Consider the following 21,459-nt stretch of genomic DNA (forward strand, 5'->3'; position numbering starts at 1 on the left):
TGCACAATATGAGCAAGTTTTTCCTCATTTGGTATCTTGGTAAAACATACCAGGTCACTGAATTCCATTCTCTTTTGCATAAGGACCTACTAAGATACCGAATATTGTTTAACGTCTTTGTGTTACAATAGTTGTCTCTAAGAGACAGCACAACTATGTCCACTGTGAAATTAAACCCATCTATTTATGTGTTCTTTAATTGTTATATTTTTTGGAAAAAACTTTTTATATGATACAGTAAGAGCCATTTTTATTTTCAATATTTGAAGGATTTTTAATATTTGGAAAGTGCTCACTCACCATCCTCCAGTTGTCCCAAATTTGCAGGGATAATCTCAATTCTAACTTCTTCAGCTGCTTTTAAAATGTCCCAGATTGTCTCTCCTCCTTCTTCTTTCTACCCTTGCCTCCTTTTACTTTCTACCTTTGTGCCTGGTTTCCTTCCCTTGCTTCAAACTGAATTCAAGACCAGTTAATTCAGCGGGGCAAAGAAGAAAGGAGGAGCAGAATACTGTTCTTCCCTGTAGGCTAAGGCCAAACCCTCATCACACTAGAGAATAAATCCACTTTAAATCTGGTTTCTGCCTTCTGTAGAATTCTGGGGTTTGTAGTTTAGGAAGGAGCCTTTAACAGCCTCACTAAACTACAAACCCCGGAATTCTGCAGAAGGCAGAAACCAAATTTAAAGTGAATTCATTATTTAGTGTGATGAAGTAGCAAGGTATGGCAACCTCTTCTGGTCTCTTTTTTTCTCATTAATTACTTTTGCCATGTTGCCCATACTCTGATATCTCTTAACTGCATGTGGTTTGATTACATCTCTGAAATGTTGGGGGGTATGGAAATATTGCAATCAGGATATTAAAACACATGTTTTAGAATTGTGGTTCTAAAACCACAATAAAAAGTATTTTTTTTTAAAAAAAAGAATTGTGGTTCTCAACCTGTGGGTCTTCAGATGTTTTGGCCTTCAGTTCCATGGGTAGGTTCTCGGCAGTGAAGACGTGAATAATACATCTTTGTATGAGCTGATCTTCTCAGGCTTTGAAGTCAGAATTCTTTCTTTTTGCAACAAAAAAGAAAAAGTAATAATCTGGTTTGTGATTACTTGTGTGGACTGCAGGGCATGGTCTCCATTCCTACTATCAGTTTCCTTGTGGTTGCAAGCTGGTATAGATGGTTGTGCATGCAAAATTTAATTTGCTGTTTCCCCAGTAACACACTGTGATTTATTTGGGGACAAATCTGGACTGAAGCAAGGCCAACTTTCTCTTTTGTGAGATGGGAAAGCGATATAAGTAGAATGCTATAGTCACCAACTTGAGCGAGCCAGGAATTCATGACCAGATTCATAAATCATTATAAAAAGCACTAAAGTCTAATAAAAAGATATGCTTGGCTATTCAAAATACTGTATTATCATCTGGAAGGTTTTCTCCAATGTTAAATCCCATTTGAAATCTTCAAAACTGTGCTTGTATGTAAAGATTTTCTAGAGGATTTTTGCTTCAACTGTTAGCTGACAGTTAAAGCCATTTTTCATTGATTGGATTTTCAGAGGTGAAATTATGCAAGAGCCCTCAGCACGCTTACACTCACAATGATGTTCCAGATTTCTTTACATAAGAAAGACAGCTATAGACATTGTTCTGATCCCTTAAAGTAAATCAATAATCTTTTCCTATCAATCAAAATGGGAGAGGTGCAGGGGAAAAGTAACAAACAGAATTGCAATGCTTTTCTGATTTAAAGGTCTGCACTCCTGCCTTATGGAAGTCAGAGTTTCCGCTTTTGGAGGTTAATCTACAGGGTCATGTATACCTGTCAGAAATGGAGATGCTGGTCTGGAGCAGGCTTCTCCAGATCAGCATAGCTGAAGTCTGCATGGCCAGCTGGTGAGCTGGCTCTGGCTGGTGGGTATCTGCACTGCTCAGCTGTGCCACCCTTACTTACCCCCATCGATCTGGTCATAGTAGCAACCACAGGCATGAAAGCCATGCCTGTCATGATGTTAGCTAGAGTAATGAGAGAGAAGAGAGGGAAAGGAGGAATCACTCCTCCCCCACCCCTTCTCCAGCACAAGTGTTAAATGACCACCATCACCAGTTTGATGCCTGGTAGTTACTGCTACGATCAAAACAACATAGGAAGGTAAGTGCCATCCCCTGTCCCTGGCCTGTCCAAGCCTGGGGAAACTGTTATGACTCTGTGAACAGTCACGTCTGCTTCTAAATAGTAAGCAGCCCAACTCTTTACCCTGGCCCCAAATTCCCTGAAACTCTGGAGTATCAGACAGCTTGATTTTAATACAGGAAAAGACTGTGCTAAGGTAATGGAACCTGTGCATCATGTGGATGCCTTGGTGTACATTCACCACTATGGCCTCTTTAGGTCTGTTGGGTTTCATCCCTGGTCTGCACAAGTCTCTTGTGTCATCAAGCTTCCAGACCTCAATAAATAGATAGACTAGAGATAGGATTAGGCTGAGGGATTCTTCCCCCACATTCCTATCCATGTTTACCAAACAAGACTTTGTCTTTCCTCCTTCCTTCTCCCTGCCACTGTCTCTCCCCTTTGAAGATGTAGCCATGTTGAGAGTGGACATCTGGAGCTTGAAAGGTCAAGTTTGGGAGGTGTGGGGGGATATTTACTTCCCTCTCACTTGATAGAACTTTACAGTGCCACATCCTGTTCTGGTAAACTGCCTGGGATTTCTGGGAGTTGTAGGCCAAAGCACCTGGCGGCCCACAGGTTGAAAATCACTGAGGTGGGAGAAAATATGACTGAGTGGTGTTATGAAAGCCATCTTTAAATATTTGAAGGGATGTCATGAAGAAGAAACAGAAGGAGGAGGAGGGGGAGAACTACTGTCCTGCCTAAACATCCCCAGAAGGGTAAAAGCAAGCTGGAACACATTTCATCTGTCATTATAGAGTTTGGGTTAAAGATTAGGGTGGAAAACTTCATTTGTAGTACCTTGTTCCTTGCAAATCGCATTACTGCGAATTACATATTATCCCATATGACCCAAGTCTGATCATTTATGATTGCATATTTTGTTTTCTTAATTTCTCAGATTTTCCACATCTGCTCCTTTTTCTCCTCATCATATAAGCCCCAGGAGAATTTCTGTTCCCTCTCCCTTGATGCAGAAAGGGACAGCACAGTGCTCCAATGGCCAGCAACTTGTGGGGACTCATTTGAAGGTGTATGACCCATCAAAACATCCCACTCTTCAGCCAAACAGCATCCAAATCCAAGGTAAGTAGATACATTGCCCCAGCCTTATTCTGAATCTGTGTTGTGGGACTAACTGGGATGTTCAAATGTACAAAAAACATCTATATCTAGATCTTTATCAATAAAGTTGTAAATACAGGCTGAAATTATGTACTCATCCCAAATTCATATTTTCAGTTGTTAGCTGTTTTATTCATTTGGTCCATGTTTGTCTTAAGTTATATGTATCTACCATTCTTGATACACAAAGAGGAACAAAATTAGACACTGTTGACTGGGGAAATATAAATCCTCGATCTTCTCTTTATTTTTTTAAAAAAACTTATTTCTACTCTACATAAATGTCAAAATATGATTCAGCATGTTCAGTTGAATATCTAAAGTCAGAGAGCAATGCTGTGGTGCTTTGGGATACCAAGAAACAAAGTTTTTGCATTCCAGCGAACCCTCCACGTTTGTTGTAGTGACTTTTGTGGATTTGATTATTCATGGATTTGTTTAAAATGTTCCTTTTTAGGTTCTCCAGTATGATTCTATGGTTTTAACCTGTTATGCTGGAGGGCTTATAATTTTCTAAGGAAAACATCTCTCTAGGAATCTCTAGGTTCTTAAATGTGATTCTGTGGTCAGCCTCCAGTGAAATTCAACCCTAGAGTCATGCTGGAAAACCTAGAATTGTCTAAAGCAGTGGTTCTCAACCAGTAGGTCCCCAGATGTTTTGGAAAACTGGCTGGGATTTCTGGGAGTTGAAGGCCAAAACACCTGGTGACCCACAGGTTTAGAACCATTGGTATAAAGAGTTATTGTCTCTGGTAAAAAAAAAATGCAGTGATTCCTTTATTTGCAGTTTTTTATTTGTACAGGAGTCCTGTGCCCCTAACTCCCGCAAATGGGAGGGTTAACTGTGGTTCTTTACTCCTTACTGTAACAAACATGGGTAAAGTAAATTATGCAAAATGAAATGTATTTACTAGGCTTGTTTGATCTTTAAAAAATGGTTCAAAACTCATTTCAGATGTAGGGGGCGCCGGTGGTTTGATTCTAATGTCAATTCCGATTTTCACAGAAAAAAAAATTCAAAACTTTTTGAAACTTCCAAGACTTCCAAATCCTTTCGTTAATAGTTTGAAAGTGTTATTTCCTGTTTCATTGTGTGGTCTTTACTTTGAAAGTAGTTGTTTTACTCCAGGAGCAGGGAAAAGCAAACAGAGGAAATTCCTTCCTTCTCCAGTTTAAAACTGACTTCTCTGGCTTGAGACAGAAGGGGAGCAAATTCATTCTTCTCTGGTTTATAACTCGCTTCTCTGGCTTTAAAACTTGCTCGGTTCTCTGGCTTGAGACAGAAGCGGAGCAAATTCATGCTTCTCTAGTTTATAACTCACTTCTCTGGCTTTAAAACTGGCTGGCTTCTCTGGCTTGAAACAGAAGGGGAGCAAATTCATGCTTCTCTGGTTTATAACTCACTTCTCTGGATTTAAAACTGGCTTCTCTGGCTTGAGCCGAGGCCAGGGACCAGAAGTGGGGAAAAGCTAAATAATTTCTGACTCACTTCATGAGTCATAACAAAAATGGTGAAAAGGCTTCAGAAAGGGCAAAGGGACTTCCGGTTTTTTAAAAACTTTGAAATCACTTCAAAAAGAATTTTTCCCAACTTTATTCCGAATAACGAGGATTCCGACTAGACTTAACCATGCCTAGTATTTACATTTTCTTGCTTTCTGTAGTATATACAAAACCCCAAATTTGGGTTTACCTTGTTGCATTAGTGGTAAGGAGTCCCCAGTGGTGCAATGGTTTAAACCCTTATGCCACCAGGATTGAAGGCCGACAGGTCAGAGGTTCGAATCTGGGAAGAGCACGGATGAGCTCCCTCTGTCAGCTCTGGCTCTCCATGCGGGGACATGAGAGAAGCCTCCCACAAGGATGGTAAAACATCAAAACAACCCAGCATCCTCTGGGCAACGTCCTTGAGACAGCCAATTCTCTCACACCAGAAGCGGCTTGCAATTTCTCAAGCTGCTTCTGATACGGAAAAAAGAAAAGAAAAAAAGTGGTGGTGGTTCCTCCCCTTCCTCTTCTCCTTCTCCTCCTTTTTTCTCCTTCACAACCACTTAATATACTTAGCATCAGCAACAGTTCATGCTCTAACAAACTGACGTACCATCAACATTAACACAGAATGCTACTGCCACTGGAGAAGTATTTGATCTCTTTAACTGAAGGTATAATGAAGTGTAATCAGAAAGCTATTCATTATCACCATGCAGGCAGTGTGGGTGATAATAGTTCCATATTGGCAGCATTGTAACCTACACTCAGAATGGTATATTTTGAATTCCCACTGGGGATATAAAGAATGCTCATACATTTTCTCATCCTCAGCAAGAAAGTTTATCTCATCACATCAAAATATTTCATTGTGAAAATAGTCAACTGCAAGATTTTTTGGCATGTAACACATTTCAGCAAAAAATGTATTCATGCAAAAAAAAGATTGGCTTTTGGAACAGAAAAAAATGCATATTTTTATCTTGAGTCCCCATAGCCGCCTTGCAACCCCATGGGGAGAAAGGTGGGGAATTATTATTATTGTTATTATTATTTGCAAAAATACTTTTTTGTACATAAATATAAATGCGTAGGGAAGGAAATTTAACTTTTAATAACATTGTTATTCAATTCCTCCCCACCATTTCTTCAAAATGTTTCAACATTTTGCAAAGTTTGCCCATGTCCTATAGCAGACATGGGCAAACTTTGGCCCTCCAGGTGTTTTGGACTTCAACTCCCACAATTTTTAAAAGCCTACCGGCCGGTAGACTATTACAAATTGTGGGAGTTGAAGTCCAAAACACGTGGAGGGCCAAAGTTTGCCCATGCCTGTTCTATCGCCTCAACATTCCAAAATTGTTGTTACAGTGTCAGGGGTGAGGATCCAGAAAGTTTTAAAGTTTTAGTATAGAAATCCTACAAATTCTATGCAAGATCCATGTGAACATAGTGCTAGTTTGGTACAAACAACTGCTCAAAAATCTGCTTCCGGGCTTGTACAGTTCTGCATTTAATAATAAGCTTATACAAGAGATTTAGGAGGGTAAACACCAAACATGTTGGACAGTGTTTTTCAAGAATTCTCAAAAGCTGAAATGTCTTTGCCCACTTCAGTCTGTTTTTGTCCTATACAGTTGTGGATCATTATCATTACATGACCTAAAAGAAAAGTATATTTTTGCAGCCAACACCCATACAACCTGTAGCATTGGTGGAGAGAAGTGTTTTCAAAATATTTGTTACTCAACTACAGAAAGTATGATTAACAAAACAGAGACTTCCAAGCTCATTTGGGATCATCTTTCACCTTAGTACCCAGCTCACATTGCCCCAGGCCAGTCCTATACAGAAAGTTCAGAGCTTCTAGTAGTAGTAGTAGTAGTAGTAGTAAGTAGTTTATTCAGTTGATGGCTGTGTATAAATATGTCAGGGGAAGTCATAGGGAGGAGGGAGAAAGTTTCTTTTCTGCTGCCCTGGAGACTAGGATGCAGAACAATGGCTTCAAACTACAGGAAAGGAGATTCCACCTGAACATGAGGAAGAACTTCCTGACTGTGAGAGCTGTTCAGCAGTGGAACTCTCTGCCCTGGAGTGTGGGGGAGGCTCCTTCTTTGGAGACTTTTAAACAGAAGCTGGATGGCCATTGGGGGTGCTTTGAATGCGATTTTCCTGCTTCTTGGCAGGAGGTTGGATTGAATAGCTCACGAGGTCTCTTCTAACTCTATGACTCTAATCCCAAGGAGCAAGATTCAGTGCTATCTACTGATGGGGCTGTTTCCATCAGTAAATGTAGGAAAAAACCACTTTCTTCTCTTCTTTATTCCCCCCTCCCTGCTTCTCGGCACACAGAGAAATCTATTCCATGGAGCTGGGAAACCCTCTGGAGCAGATTTATGGGGCAGTTCCATCACACTAGCAGACATCCACTGGTGCAATATTTGATTTAAGCTGTATTATTCACCACTATAAAACATACGTGTGTGTCCTAATGTGGGATGCTGACAAATATATATACTTTCAATCACTTATGGGAAGAGTTGCAAAGCACCATTCTTCAAACCTGTTCATTGGGCTGACATCTTTGCTCTGTAAATCACCTTTTCTCATTCAACTACTCTACTGCAGCAAATGGAAAGCAATAATGCTGCTTTGTGTTGTATTTTGTTTAAAAGTTGAAAAGTATTAAGTTTCTTGGTAGCTACAGAAAAAAAAAAAGGGGGGGGGAAATGCCCTGTTGTCCTGGGTCATGTTATTACAATTCAGTTGAACAATCCCATGGAGCAGCTTCATAAGCCTCATCTATTTGGTATATATATCAGGTAGCAGGGAAAACTCTGTTAGCCTTTGTTTCCTACCATTCTTGTGCCGCCTTCACATGATTTAGAGGGCTATAGCTCTTGCCACTGAACTTTCAGCTCAATCTGCTGCCAACAATAGTGACATTTTTCTGTCTCAATACGTAGCCTTAAACTTGTCAGCTAGGTTTAAATTGGCTGTACTAAAAAGAAAAGGAGTTTCTCTGCCAAAAAGAAACACTTTTGAACAAAACAGGTTGTAAATGGTTTCCTATGTTGAAAAAACAGGAGATCTTCAAAACTCAATGAAATCAGTGGGTGTTGCAAGTGAAGCGATGTTGCAGTCAAATAAACGCCTAATAACCTTTCATATCAGCTACAGCATACTCCACTTCATAATGTACTTTTTCAGTGCTTGACAGCTGCTTACACCGGGAGGGAAAGAATGACTAATTCTACAAGTAATTGCTCCAATTCAAAAAAAAAAAAAAAAAAGGTGTACGCATTGCACTGCTCTTACTTGCTATTACTGCACTCGCACTAGAGAAAATTCATTATCACTGTACAAAATCTATTATGCTTTCTACACGTCCACATCGAGGCAGTACTCAGAGCAATACAGATTTGAGGCTGGTTTTAGAAAAGATTCAGTTAGCTGCTGCTTCTCTGTTAGCTCCACACTCAGATGTACAAAGGCATTGCTTCTTTGTTGAATAAACAGGAGGAGGAAGAAAGAGAAACAGCCATTCTCAGTGTCTGTTTTGGAAAAAGGAAGAGAGGAAGCCAGTGCATGTTTTTTATTAGACCAGAAAATTAGATTGAAAGGTTTTGTGTTCTGAGGTTCAAACCAGATCTCAAGTTCTTGGATAGGTTACCCTATAATACTCTGGTATAACTCTAGAAATTTTAATTACAAAATAAACTAAAAAAACTTGGTTTGGCTTATTCATGGGTGAATGTGAATACTGTAGCTTAATTCTTATCTCTGACGGCATTGTGCTTTCCCTTATTTGTGGAACAATATTGACTTATCGACAGGTCATATAAAATCCAGAAGCATTCTCTCCTGACATTTCACCCACATCTATGGCAGGCATCTTCAGAGGTTGTGAGGTCTATTGGAAACTGGACAAGTGGGGTTTATATATCTGTGGAAAGTCCAGAGTGAGAGAAAGAACTCTTGCCTGCTTGAGGCAAGTGTGAATGTTGCAATTGGCCGGCTTGATTATCATTGGATAGCCTTGAAGCTTCAAAGCCTGGCTGCCTCCTGCCTGGGGGAATCCTTTGTTGGGAGATGTTAACTGGCCCTGATTGTTTCCTGTGTGGAATTCCTTGTTTTCTGAGTGTTGTTCTTTATTCACTGTCCTGATTCTAGATTTTTTTAAAAACCCAGTGATTCTGGCCAGGAAAGCCTTCGAAAACCAAGTATCCATGACACTTTCTCAAAATGTGTCTGCCAGTCCAGAAGAGTTGAGACTCCTAATATAGGGGACAAGGGCACTCCATGTTCCACTTCAGCAGATTATATCTTTGGAAATTGCAAAACTATTGTGTACTAGCTCTGTACTCCCCTGAGGCATAGCAAATGTGGTGGACAATAAGGGTAGCATGTTGCTGGTCATCAACATCTGTAGGACTACATCTTTACATCTTTAACATTATCACCAGCTAATATTTCCAGACACAATTGGAACACTTAATCAAAGTGATAGTATGTAGAGCTATCAACATCATAGGTGATCCCTTGCGACTGAGTATGATTGTCTTCCAGAAGTAGTCTTCCTCTTGGCACATTTTTCCCTTTTGCCCTCTATTTGTGCCTCTTCAAAATAACAGCTGACCTCCAGTTAGACCAGTTGAAAGCCAGGGCTTCTGAGTTCTTGGTGTTTATGCCACATTTTTAAGGTTAATTTTAAGCCCATCTTTTAAATTTCTTTTGTTGTACACTGACATTCCGTTTTCCATTCTTGAGCTGAGAGTAAAGTAACTGGTTTGGGGGATCAGGAATTCGGACAACAACAACAACAACAACAATTTTATTACTTGCCCCTCCTCATGACTCGAGATGGGTTACAACATAGCTAAAACACATAATCATTTAAAAACACACCATAGAATTTCATATTAAAACACATTTCCATAAAATACATATTAAAATACACAAAGAAAAAGTTAGACATAGAGTAGAAGTTTAAAATTCATCATTAAAACTATCTTGGTAGGCCTGCCGGAAGGGATAGGTTTTCACTTGTGTATTAAATTCTGACAACTGATCTATCTGTTGAAGCTCTACCAGCATATTGTTCCACGGTTGTGGGGCGGCCGATTAAAAAGTCCTCTGGGTAACGATTACCAGTCGGGTTCTGGCAGGCTGCAGCAGATGCCCTCCAGAGGACTTAAGTGTTCAGGGCAGATTATATGGGAGAAGTGGGAGAAGTAGCGAAGTGTAGAGCTATAATGGGCACAGCATTGTATTCTCTAAAAAACTGTGCTACGATTTTAGGATGAAGTTCTAAATACCTCATCTGGAGTGAAAATGATGCACTGAATTCAATATTAGCTGTGATCTTTTATAAAGGGTTGGATAAGCCACATCACAAGCCAACTAGTCTGTCTAGATCACAGAAGATAATGCTGCAGCAAAGGTGACTCAGATCAATGTTTGCATTGCTTCAATTCTGTATATTTAGAGGCACATCCAGTGACCAGAAAGTGCCATCTTTTATTCTTGTTCTTTCCAGATTTATTTTGGAGATCCATTCATGTTGTTTATTCCAGAATATTTTCTGTCAGCTCCCAGTATGATCATATACCTTTTATACTACCTCTCTGGTTTGATTTCATTTTAACCCAATATAAAATTGAAAAGAACGGGGATACATTCTGGAATGTAAGATAGATCTGCAAGATTTTAGCAGGGCTGTTGACAACAGGGTCTCCTGGAGGTTTCTCATTCATAGGGAATTTGACTCAACAGCAAATAACAACAATATCTAAAGAGTCTGATTAGCACATCTATTGTATTAGACAAATTAATTCACACCACTAGTTAATAAATAGGCAGGGGCATCACTCCCCCAAAATCTTAGCAAACTCCAGGGATGACATTTTATAGATACTGTCGCCATGGAGATATTTGATGTCTTTGTACTATATGTTAATTAAGAAGCAAATAGAATATATTGGACTAAAGAAGGATTATAAAATAAGTGATACACCAAATAATAGTGTATTATATTCTTAAAGGGAAACACTTGCAGCCAACCCAAGTAGCAATTATCCTACCGTTAGCTAAGCACCAATGTCTGCCCCACGTTGTCCTCCCAAGTGATATTGCCAAATGTCTGGCTGGAGGATTCTAGGTGCTGGGTATCCAAAAAAGTAGGTTTTCCAGGCTGATAATGAAGGAAATATCACCAGTTTCCCCAACTACTTGAAGTAATCAGCTGAAGCCAAGGATGGCGAAGTATTCACTTGACAAACATGGGGAAGCATTTCTGTTGCACAATTTATGAATTCATTGCATTAATAATGCAGCAAAGTTGCCACTTTTAATAACCTGTAAAACATTGTTCTTGTGGTATTAAAAAAACATTGCTGAGATTGACATTTGAATGTGTCTTTTGGCTTAGTGGTTGGGATTGTGTTCTCTATAAATGAGTATAGGAAGCCTGAGTGGGGGAAAAGTTGATAGTCTATTCTTTACATAACCTTTACTAGATTAATTGCATAGGATATGGCTAGAAGTGTTTTTGGTTTCCTTAGACCTTACTACATCATCATCATCATTATAGTATTTATTTATACCCCGCTTTATCTCTCCCGAAGGGGACTCAAAGCGGCTTAACATAAAAGCATTAGTACTCAATTTAAAATATACAGATATACATTAAACAGAATTAAATTAAAACAGTATTAAAAATCCACAGATAAAAACCATTCAAGCATATTCAATGCATATTCAAGTTAAAACCACAGCACAACCTGACTCAATCTTAAACAATTTAATCCTTAAAAGCCTGTCTAAATAAAAAAGGTTTTAGCCTGCCACCGCCGGAAGGACAACAAGGAGTGGGCCGTTCTGGCTCCCTGGAAGTTCCAGAGATGAGGGGCAGAGACCGAAGGAAAGCCCGCGCTCTCGTTCCCACCAATCAAGCTTCAGATGGAGGTGGAACCAAGAGAAGGGCCTCTCCTGAAGATCTCAGGGCCTGGGCAGGTTTGTACGAGGAGTCACGGTCAGCCAAATAGCCTAGGCCTGAATTATCTAAGGCTTTAAAGGTAATAACAAGCACTTTGAATTGTGCCAGAACCAAACTGGCAGCCAGCGGAGCTGCTGCAATGGGAGTTGTGTGCTCCCTGTAGCCATCTCCAGTGAGCAACTTGGCTGCAGCTCTTTGGACCAGTTGAAGTTTCCAAGCACTATTCAGAGGCAGCCCTATGTAAAGCGCATTACAGTAATCCAGATGGGATGTAACAAAGGCGTCTGCCCCCATGACCAGATCTGGCTTCTCAAGGCATGGCCTAATTAACGCACAAGTTTTAATTGAGCAAAGGTCCTTCTGGCCATCACTGATACATGGGCCTCCAGGTTCAGTGTTTTGTCCAGGAGGATCCCCAAACTGCAGACTTGTGTCTTCAGGGGGAGTGAAATCCCAAGGCTAGATCTCTATTTTCTTACCTACCTTTCAACTGATGAGTAGTACTTCTGTCTTGTCTAGATTAAGTTTCAATTTGTTTGCACTCATTCAGTCCATTACTGATGACATGCACTGGTTTAGGGTCAGAACAGCTTCCTTGGAATTAGGTGGGAAGCAGTAGTAGAGCTGGGTGTCATCTGTATATAGGTAGCATCTTATGCCAAAACTCTGGGTGACCTCTCCCAGTGGTTTCATGTATATGTTAAACAGCATGGGGGACAAAATGGAACCCTGAGGAACCCCACAGATCAATGGCCAGGGGTTCAAACAAGAGTCCCTCAGCACCACCTTCTTAGTACGGCCTTCCAGGGAGGACCGGAGCCACTGTAAAACAGTGCTTCCCAATCCCATCCCAGTGAGATGGCCCAGAAGGATACCATGGTCAATGGTATTGAAAGCCACTGAGATGTCCAGGAGAACCAACAGGGACACTCACCCCCCCCCCCCCCCATCTAGCTTTCTGCATAGGTGACCAAAACTGTCTCTGTTCCATAGCCCGGCCTGAAACCAGATTGGAATGGATCTAGATCATCAATTTCATCCAGAAATCCCTGGAGTTGAGAGGCCACCATATGCTTCAGAACCTTGCTCAGAAAGCGAAGGTTGGACACTGGCTGATAATTGTCCATTATAGAGGGGTTCAGGGATGGCTTTTAAAATATAGGTCTCACAAGTGCCTCCTTTAGGCAAGTTGGAACTTTGCCTTGTTCCAAGGAGGCATTGACCACCATCTTCACCCACTTTGCCAGTCCCCCTCTGGCCTGTTTGATCAGCCAGGAAGGGCAAGGATCTAGAATACATGAGGTAGCTCTCACCTCTCTTAGAATCCTGTCCACATCCTCAGGCTGCACAAATTGAAAGGTATCCATCAACACTGGACAAACAGGAGTCAAAGTTACTTCCATTGGAACTGTATCAATAGCAGCATCCAAGTCACAACAGTTCTGAGCGACTTTGTCTGCAAAGTGCCTTTCAAATTCTTCAAAGCAGGCTGATGAATGGTCAAGGATTTCTCCTTGAGGACCAGTATGTAGTAGTCTTCTGACCACTCGAAACAGTTCAGCTGGACAGCTTTTGCAGAAGCAATTATGGCAGTAAGGAATGATTTTTCTGCTACTCTATGTCTTCAATCTGAAGTTACATTACAGACAAAATATGTAGCCCTTTTCTCTCAGCCAGAAAATTAAGCACACTTGCTGGTGAGGAAGCAGCACTGAAAACAGAAGGACTTATTTCTGGGGGGGGGGGGGGGGGACGACATGCAGAGCATTGTACTATTAGAACATTAATCCGAGAACATGATAGTTTCCAAGAGTTATTTACTTCACTTTGTAGGCCATTTGTGGTTGCTTTTAAATGTAAAGTTACGGTTCAAGAGATAATTGCTAATGTACATTCAGCCTTGATTATTTTATTGTGCTTGACAGCTAAGTAACTAACCCCACATCATTAGTCAGAAAAATAATTCTCTGTGTTGGGGACAAAGGGATAACCTTGTAGAAAGGAAAAAAAGCTCTGCATTTGAAGGAAAATGTGATGTCTTCATCTAAAATATCAAGATATGAACATTTACACACATTTTAAAGACACTTTTATTGTTGATTCACATGTTGCCTATACTCTGATATTTGATTAACCATACAGCTTTCCAGTTTTCCATGGTGATTCAAGTTCCCAAATTCTAGGAAGTTCCCACAGTCTTAACAGGAATATAATTTAGGCAATATAGTGTGGTATCTTGACTTATAGTTAATTCCATCTTCCACAACTCCCTTGGAGCTAGTTGGCTATCTGTAGAAAATTAGTATATTTACGTTTTGTTAGTTCATTGAATTGGACCTATAGAATATATAGAGTTGAAGCTGCCATTCCCAGTTGGGAGCCTCCAGTAGCACAATGGGTTAAACCCTTGTACCAGCAGGACTGCTGACTGAAAGGTTGGCAGTTCGAATTCAGGGAGCGGGGTGAACTCCTGTTTGTCAGCTCCAGCTTCTCATGTGTTGACATGAGAGAAGCCTCCCACAGGATTGTAAAACATCCAGGCATCCCCTGGACGACGTCCTTGCAGACAGCCAATTTTCTCACACCAGAAGTGACTTGCAGTTTCTCAAGTTGCCCCTGACATGGAAAAAAAAGTTGGCAACCCATCTAATCCATGTAGAATGACAGAGTAGGGAAGTACCTTAAAAGTAATCTGGTTGAATGCCTGGAACAAGTTACTTGTGATTAATTTTCTTTTACATTAACTCCCACATGAAGGATTCTCTTTGGTCAGTTACATGAGTAATGAACAGAGTGGACTCTGTGGTATTGCCAGCACAATGACACACATGGTATTAGGCATAGTAATGTGCTCCATTTAAAACAGTATTGTGGCAAACAATATATTCCATTGAACAATACACAGGGTATAGTTTCCTCCTAAATGAGTCACCAGAACAATCGAAAATTTACTTCAATCATTCTATGGATGGTGCCATTTGCTTGCATGTAGTAGTACCTGAATAAAAGTGGTTTAGATACACTGGTGCACCTTAGACCCAAGTCTAAGGCTGCCCGCCATCTTCCCAGGAGTCCTGCCGCTGTTTGTAATGCAAGCACAATATCTATAGGTCCTGCTTCCATTCCCATATGCTAGGTAAAGTCACACTGGCGCAGTTTGTGTTTCTTCTATGCCAGAGACACATACCATCTGGGACACGTGTCTCTGGAGTTTTGTGTCTAACAGCAAGTGACACTCAGTAGGCAGAATGCCCCTGGGGTCTGCACCCATTGGACTTCTGTCTTTCATGTGTTGTGTTTCAATACATTTGGAGAGTACCATATGGAGGAAGGCTGCTTTATACTGAGAACTTGCAATGCTGTACTATCAGTAATTATAAGAAAAGAAGGCTCTTCTCTGTCGGTGTGATTGAAGTCCTTGTTTGGGATCTGCAGTGGAGCAGCTGAAGAGATGCTGCAGCTCTTATAATGAGCCAACTTCCACTATTCCAGAAGGCAAGAGAACAGAGCAATATTTTCAAAAGTTCAGGAAGCTCATCTGTTCTGTTTGCTTTCTGTTCAGCAGTAGCAAAGGCCCAGCTTTTCCCAGCTGGCACCGTCATGTTCAGATGACGTTTGCTAAGATTAAATCATAATTTTATACAGGCTCATATCTATCAGAACACAGCTAGATCTTGCATATGTATTGATCACATACATATACAAAAGGGGGCGGAGCATGATTCCAATTGCTTATTCCAGCTAGAGTATATCTGTGGAATTACCCCATATATTCTTCATAAATATGTGTAGGAAGCTTTAGTAGGCGGAAAGTTAAAGTCTCTTTCTTTTTACATACCCTTTACTAGATTAATGGCATAGTATAATGCTAGAAGTAGTTTCAGTTTCCTTAGACTTTACTCCATTATACTCTATTTCTTTATACACAAGTTGATCATATGTATAGTTTGACAGCAGATTTTGGGGCCAAAATAATGGATTTTGATATGACATATGGATAAGTCAAGGGTCATTCTGTGGTGAAAGGGGAGCACCAATTCCACCTCAGAGGGCCAGCCATCCCTGCCACCACCAAAAATAGCATCACAGTAGAAAGAGCAGATGGTACTTCCTTTAGGTTCCCTTTTAAAAAAGAGTTTACGACTCACATTGACCCATGTACAAGTCTATCCAGGTAGTTGGAGTTAATTTAATGACTGAAATTTCTAGACTTAGGCATACGTATATAGGGTACTTGCAGCATGGCAAATCCCACATCCAGTGGATCTACTCCAGTTGGGACTAGCAATATCTATAGCTATATATGTGGACAGGGATAATTGATTGGAATACCAAAGGTATGGTTCCAGTACAAAAATTGAGAATATGAATAACCATCCATTATAAAGAGGGCATTTCCAACCCCATTGTCTTTGTAGATATAAATAGCGTCCAAAGAATGCTGGAGAGTGCAGTATATGTAAGGAACCGGCTAGGTTTTAGTGGGATCACTACCAGATGTGTGTGTGTGTGTGAAGAGAAAAAGACTCACCCTGGTTAATTACAAAACACAGGTTGGGTGAATGGGATAATTTAAGGTCAGCAAGTGTGGGCCACTCCCAAAGGGGTATAACCGGGGAGTGTTTGTAATTCAATTTTGGGCTTACTGAATGTTTGCTCCTGAACTTAACACTGTGTTGGCTCCTGGCTTGCTGCCTATTTGATGCAGGCAAATTTATTTATTTACTATATTTCTACTCCGCTCTTCTCACACCAAAGGGGACTCAGAGCTTGGTCACTTCCGTGCCACATAGGAAACACAGTGTATAAATACATCATATTAAACAATAAACAGATAAAACATATAAATACAATAAAACTGTTAAAGCTGTTAAAAACATAATCCTAAATCTGTGGTAGTCCTTTATGCTGCTGCATTCGTGTCTGTTCCCTATTGCACTATTGGTTTTTTAGAATGTGTGTTAAATGTTTTTAATTGTGGTTTATGACTATTGTGGCATTGAATTGTTGCCAGTTGTAAGCCACCTTGAGTCACCTTTGGGCTGAGAAAGGTGGGATAGAAATACCGTAAATAAATAAAAGAATAAATATTGCCCTGTTCCCCAAACACCTGGTTCCATAGTCAGGACAACTTTTTCCCTGAAGACCAATCTAATATCATTGGGGAGGGAGTTCCATAGCGAAGGGGCCACTACTGAGAAGGCCCTGTCTCTCTTCCCCACCAGACACACTTACAAAAGGGGTGGGATTGAGAGCAGGGACTCACCGGCAGATCTTAATGTTCTAGCTGGTTTGTAGGAAGATATATGTTCAGGCAGGTAAGTTGGGCTGGAGCCATTCTCTGCTCGTCTCCATGTCCAAGAAAGGAATATTGGAAGAGATATATTTTCTGTGGGAATAATTGCATGAGTCATATGCAAGGACTATATGTGTGTTACTCCAGAGGGACTGTGACAGTATTTTTTGCAATGCTGCAAGTTTGTGTTGAAGTTACTGGTTTTTTGAACTCTACTGTATAAGAGTAAAATGTATGTTTTCCATTTTCTGCTTGTGTTGCTCATATGAAAATACAAAAGGACTAAGATGCATGCATCATCAACCCATAACAAAGTTTACCCGAGAAATTTTGTATTTGTATATATGGCTATTATGTATATTGATCTCACTGACAACAAGTTGTTTCTGCCTTCCACAGATACATATTTTCTGATATCACTTGGAGCTTTTGTCTAGGCAGTCTTTAAATTTTCCTTCTTAAGATTATTTGTGCATGTTTGTCGTGTCATTATGTGAACCCCAGTCACCAATGCCTATGTACAGTCTCTAGTCAGCTTCCATTAACTTCTCTTTCTCTTTGTTCATTCCCTGAATGTGTGTGGACGTGTGTAGAGGAGACAATACTTTTATACTGGTTTTGTATCTGAAAATTGTTGATCTTTGACTGCAGCACTTGAAAACACATACTTGAAGAAGAAAAGGAGCAATTTTTTCACATATACATTTGAAAAGATGCTTGTATTGACTCTCTGTGCCCTACAGTACTTCTGACACCCTGTGATTTACAATTTTTATGTTTGCAGCTGGGATTTGCCTTGTAAAGTGGATGAGTAATTAATGGTATCAAATAAATCTAAACAGAGATGGGTGGTGATTATTTAAAAGTAGGGAGGGAGATTGGGAACATCTGGCTTACCAGTAATGATGCCGGTTCATTAAGTCAGGGAAATGCAATAAAACAAAACATTAGCTGTCTTGTATTGGATGCATCAAACCATCTGGGAGCTAGTGCCACAGCCTCAACATTCACTACACTTGTTTATAATGTTAGCATTGTCTAAAAGACACTTTTAAATGGGACTTGGCAAGGAGGAAATTTTGCAGAAATCTGTCAACCAAAAGAGGGAAGTTGTTGCCTGCATGCATGCTTATAGGGAGAGACATATACAGAGATTATATGGTACAAAGATGGCTCTACTCTTGGAATTAGAGGGCATTTTGGCACCTTTTAAGACCCGTAAGACCCTGGCATTTTTAGAGACCAGAAGTGATGTTTTAGTACCCCTAGTCACTTTCAAAAGCTTGTGTGTGTGTGTGTGTGTGTGTGTGTGTCAGGAGTGACTTGAGAAACTGCAAGTTTGCTTCTGGTGTGAGAGAATTGGCTGTCTGCAAGGACGTTGCCCAGGGGACGCCTGGATGTTTGATGTTTTACCATCCTTGTGGGAGGCTTTTCTCATGTCCCTATATGGGGAGCTGGAGCTGACAGAGGGAGCTCAACCCGCTCTCCCCAGATTCGAACTGTCAATCAGCAGTCCTGCTGCACAAGGTTTAACCCATTGCACTACTGGGGGCTTCTTTTCAAGAGGATGGGATGGGTGAGTCACCCACTGGTGATATTTACAACTTAGCTAAAATGTGAAAGAACATTGTAGGAATGTAACTTTTCACCAAAATTCTTCTTGGGGGTAATTTTGAATAATTTCTGTGTTTTTTTCCTACTGCAAGAATTTTTTCAAAAAAACATGAATTTTTGAAGGCTATATTAAAATCAATTGGCTGTAGTGGTTTTTGCTTTGGACCACAACCCTGGAGACCAAAGTTCAGCCATGGAAAAGTATGAGATAATCTTAGGCAAGTCACGTTCTCTCAACCACAGTGGAAGGCAAAGGCAAGCCTCTCATTCCTGTTCTACATTAACGTTTGCAGTTCAGTTATAAGCCATGGGAATGTTTGCTTGCTGGCATAATGACATCATGCTGCACTCATGCAAAATATGATGAAAAATATGAGTCAAGAATATTGTTTTGGTTTAGTCATTGTTGAATACTCATTTCCCTGGCCAGCCTCCTTCTCCCCTCATTCTTTTGCACAGAGGAGAAAGCGCTTTAAAATGGTCACGTCTGCAGTCTTGACACCAAATCCTTTCTGCCTGCCTCTGTTGTGTTTGTGTTTGAATCAAGCTACTCTAATATAATAAGAAAATACTTTTATATCTCATAACATAGTAACTCTCATATCAGATCAGTAGAACCCCTTGGTTATTTTATTCAGACCAAAATGCAGTGCAGTGCAGTATGACTACTTATACTTGTTGCTGGAGTTATGCTGATTTGGGGGCAAATTGCTATAACTATCTTTCCACTAAATCAACTGGATTGCAAATTATGTTGGTTGTTTATAGCAGGTCCTCCTCCTCCCCCCCCCCCCCCCCCCGGGCTGACATTTAAGAAGAAAAGTAGCTGTAGTAAAATAATGGAAAATGGACAACTCTCCAAAACAGTTTTTAGCACATTACTCTCAATGGTGCTTTGTGCTTACTTGAAAAGCATTCTTTAAAATAGCTGCAATCCCAACCAGCAGTGGCCACTCTGTGTGAATTTACAGCTGAGTCACACAGCAGTTACCAGAAACAGCTATTTCTAACCCTAGTACTTGAAGCCAGCTGGCAAAGCTCAAGAAAAGCCAGGCTAAAAATGTTCTTTCACATTGTTCCACACTCATTCCTGGTTTAGGCCTTTTACAATACCCTCTTCTGGATCCCAAACACACTTGAGATAATGCTGATTGACACAAGATTGCCAAATGTGAAAGGGAGGGTAGTAGTGGAGAAAGGTTTCTTTAAAAAATAATGGAATAAGTAATCTCCCAAGAGATAAGAATGCAAATTATGAAGGTAATACTCTAAAGGAAGTGTTTTTGTTTTTTTAAGTACAGTAGAGTCTTGCTTATCCAACCTCCATTCATCCAACTTTCTGTATTTTCCAACGCAGTCTGCCTCCCACCTGGATCCACAGCTGTTTACATGGCAATGTTTTGGTGCTAAATTTGTAAATACAGTAATTATTACACAACTTAACCATGTACTGAACTGCTTTTTCTGTCGATTTGTTGTAAAACATGATGTTTTGGTGCTTAATTTGTAAAATTATCATGTAATTTGACGTTTAATAGGCATTTCCTTAATCCCTCCTCATTATCCAACATTTTCACTTATCCAAAATTGTGCCAGCCTGTTTATGTTGCATAAGCGAGACTCTACTGTTCTAGACTTTTTTCTTTCCATAGATATCAGAGTTATAAATAATGCTTAGTATTCAGTATTGAAGTGTTATAGATCTATAACTGTTCTGTTAAGTCTATGTAAATGCCACCCATCCCATCTTAAGAACCAACAACTGGACTGGGCAACAGAGGTCCATTCAGCTTCCAATTGGAGCAGAAGAGATATGACATTTCTAAATGAAGTTTCCAGCAAGCAAAACTGTAATAGTTAGAAGCAGGACCTTAATCACAATCCCTTGTCACAGTCTTGCTCTCTGGCTGGAAGCATTGTCCTCATTGCATCCTGATTAGAAACTGAATGGATCTCCTTCACCTGATCTGGATGCTGACTCTTAATGTTAGCAGGGGGTCATGGCAGGAGAATTTACTTAATTTTGCAGATGTGAACTATCAGTGATCATAATTGTTGCTAACGATCTTCTAGGTAGTTACATTATAATTGTGAAATTGAATTGTTGTGTTATGCAATATTTGTATTCTTGGAAGGCGAGCAGAGATATTTTGGAGACCATTATGTCAGCAGAGCCACCATAGCACCAAATGTCCTGTAATGCAATGGGGCTTCTCATTGTGTAATGGGACAGCATTTAGGATCACCAGATATGCATTATCACAATTCACTAGATGGGTTGTGTATTATTTTGACATAAATTCATCATCATACAGATATAAATTATCGTTTCTGATGCAAGATCTTGGCCTCAATTTTCTCCACATACAATGAGGGCTAGATGCTTTGCTTCATATATTTAAACTTTAAGAATGGCTCTATCTTCCTGAAATGTTTATTTAAGGAAAAGGAGTAGGAGGTTTGTTTGTGTTATCAATAGCTAATATTTAGTTGATTGCTTTTTTGGCTCGGTATCCAAGATCCAAAACGTGATGGAATATCATTATTTCACAAGACAGTGCTAGAATTCAGAAAATTCAAGGGATTCTAGCTTTCAGTTAAACTGCCCAGGGCTAGGGGGAATAGCAACGGTTTTTAGCTCCCATCAGCATCCTTTGCCCTGTGTACATATACGTCTATTTTTATTCTAATGGGTAGTATTAAAGGTTTACACTTGTACTTGGGCAAAGAGTAATCAAAGAAAAATACTTACTTTTTAATAGAT

The 21,459-nt window shown here is 40.1% G+C and overlaps 1 protein-coding gene across 3 annotated transcripts in view; it reads left to right on the top strand.

The window, feature by feature from the left end:
* Window positions 1-21,459, top strand: part of GLIS3 (GLIS family zinc finger 3) — a 204,245-nt gene that overhangs the window by 175,021 nt on the left and 7,765 nt on the right. For all 3 annotated transcript variants that reach the window (XM_067464418.1, XM_060762272.2, XM_060762273.2), the window contains one exon: window positions 3,077-3,261. In XM_067464418.1, coding sequence (XP_067320519.1) covers window positions 3,077-3,261 — 185 coding nt within the window. The remainder of the gene's footprint in view (window positions 1-3,076; window positions 3,262-21,459) is intronic.

Source organism: Anolis sagrei, chromosome 2, assembly GCF_037176765.1.
Source record: "Anolis sagrei isolate rAnoSag1 chromosome 2, rAnoSag1.mat, whole genome shotgun sequence".
NCBI lineage: Eukaryota > Metazoa > Chordata > Lepidosauria > Squamata > Dactyloidae > Anolis > Anolis sagrei.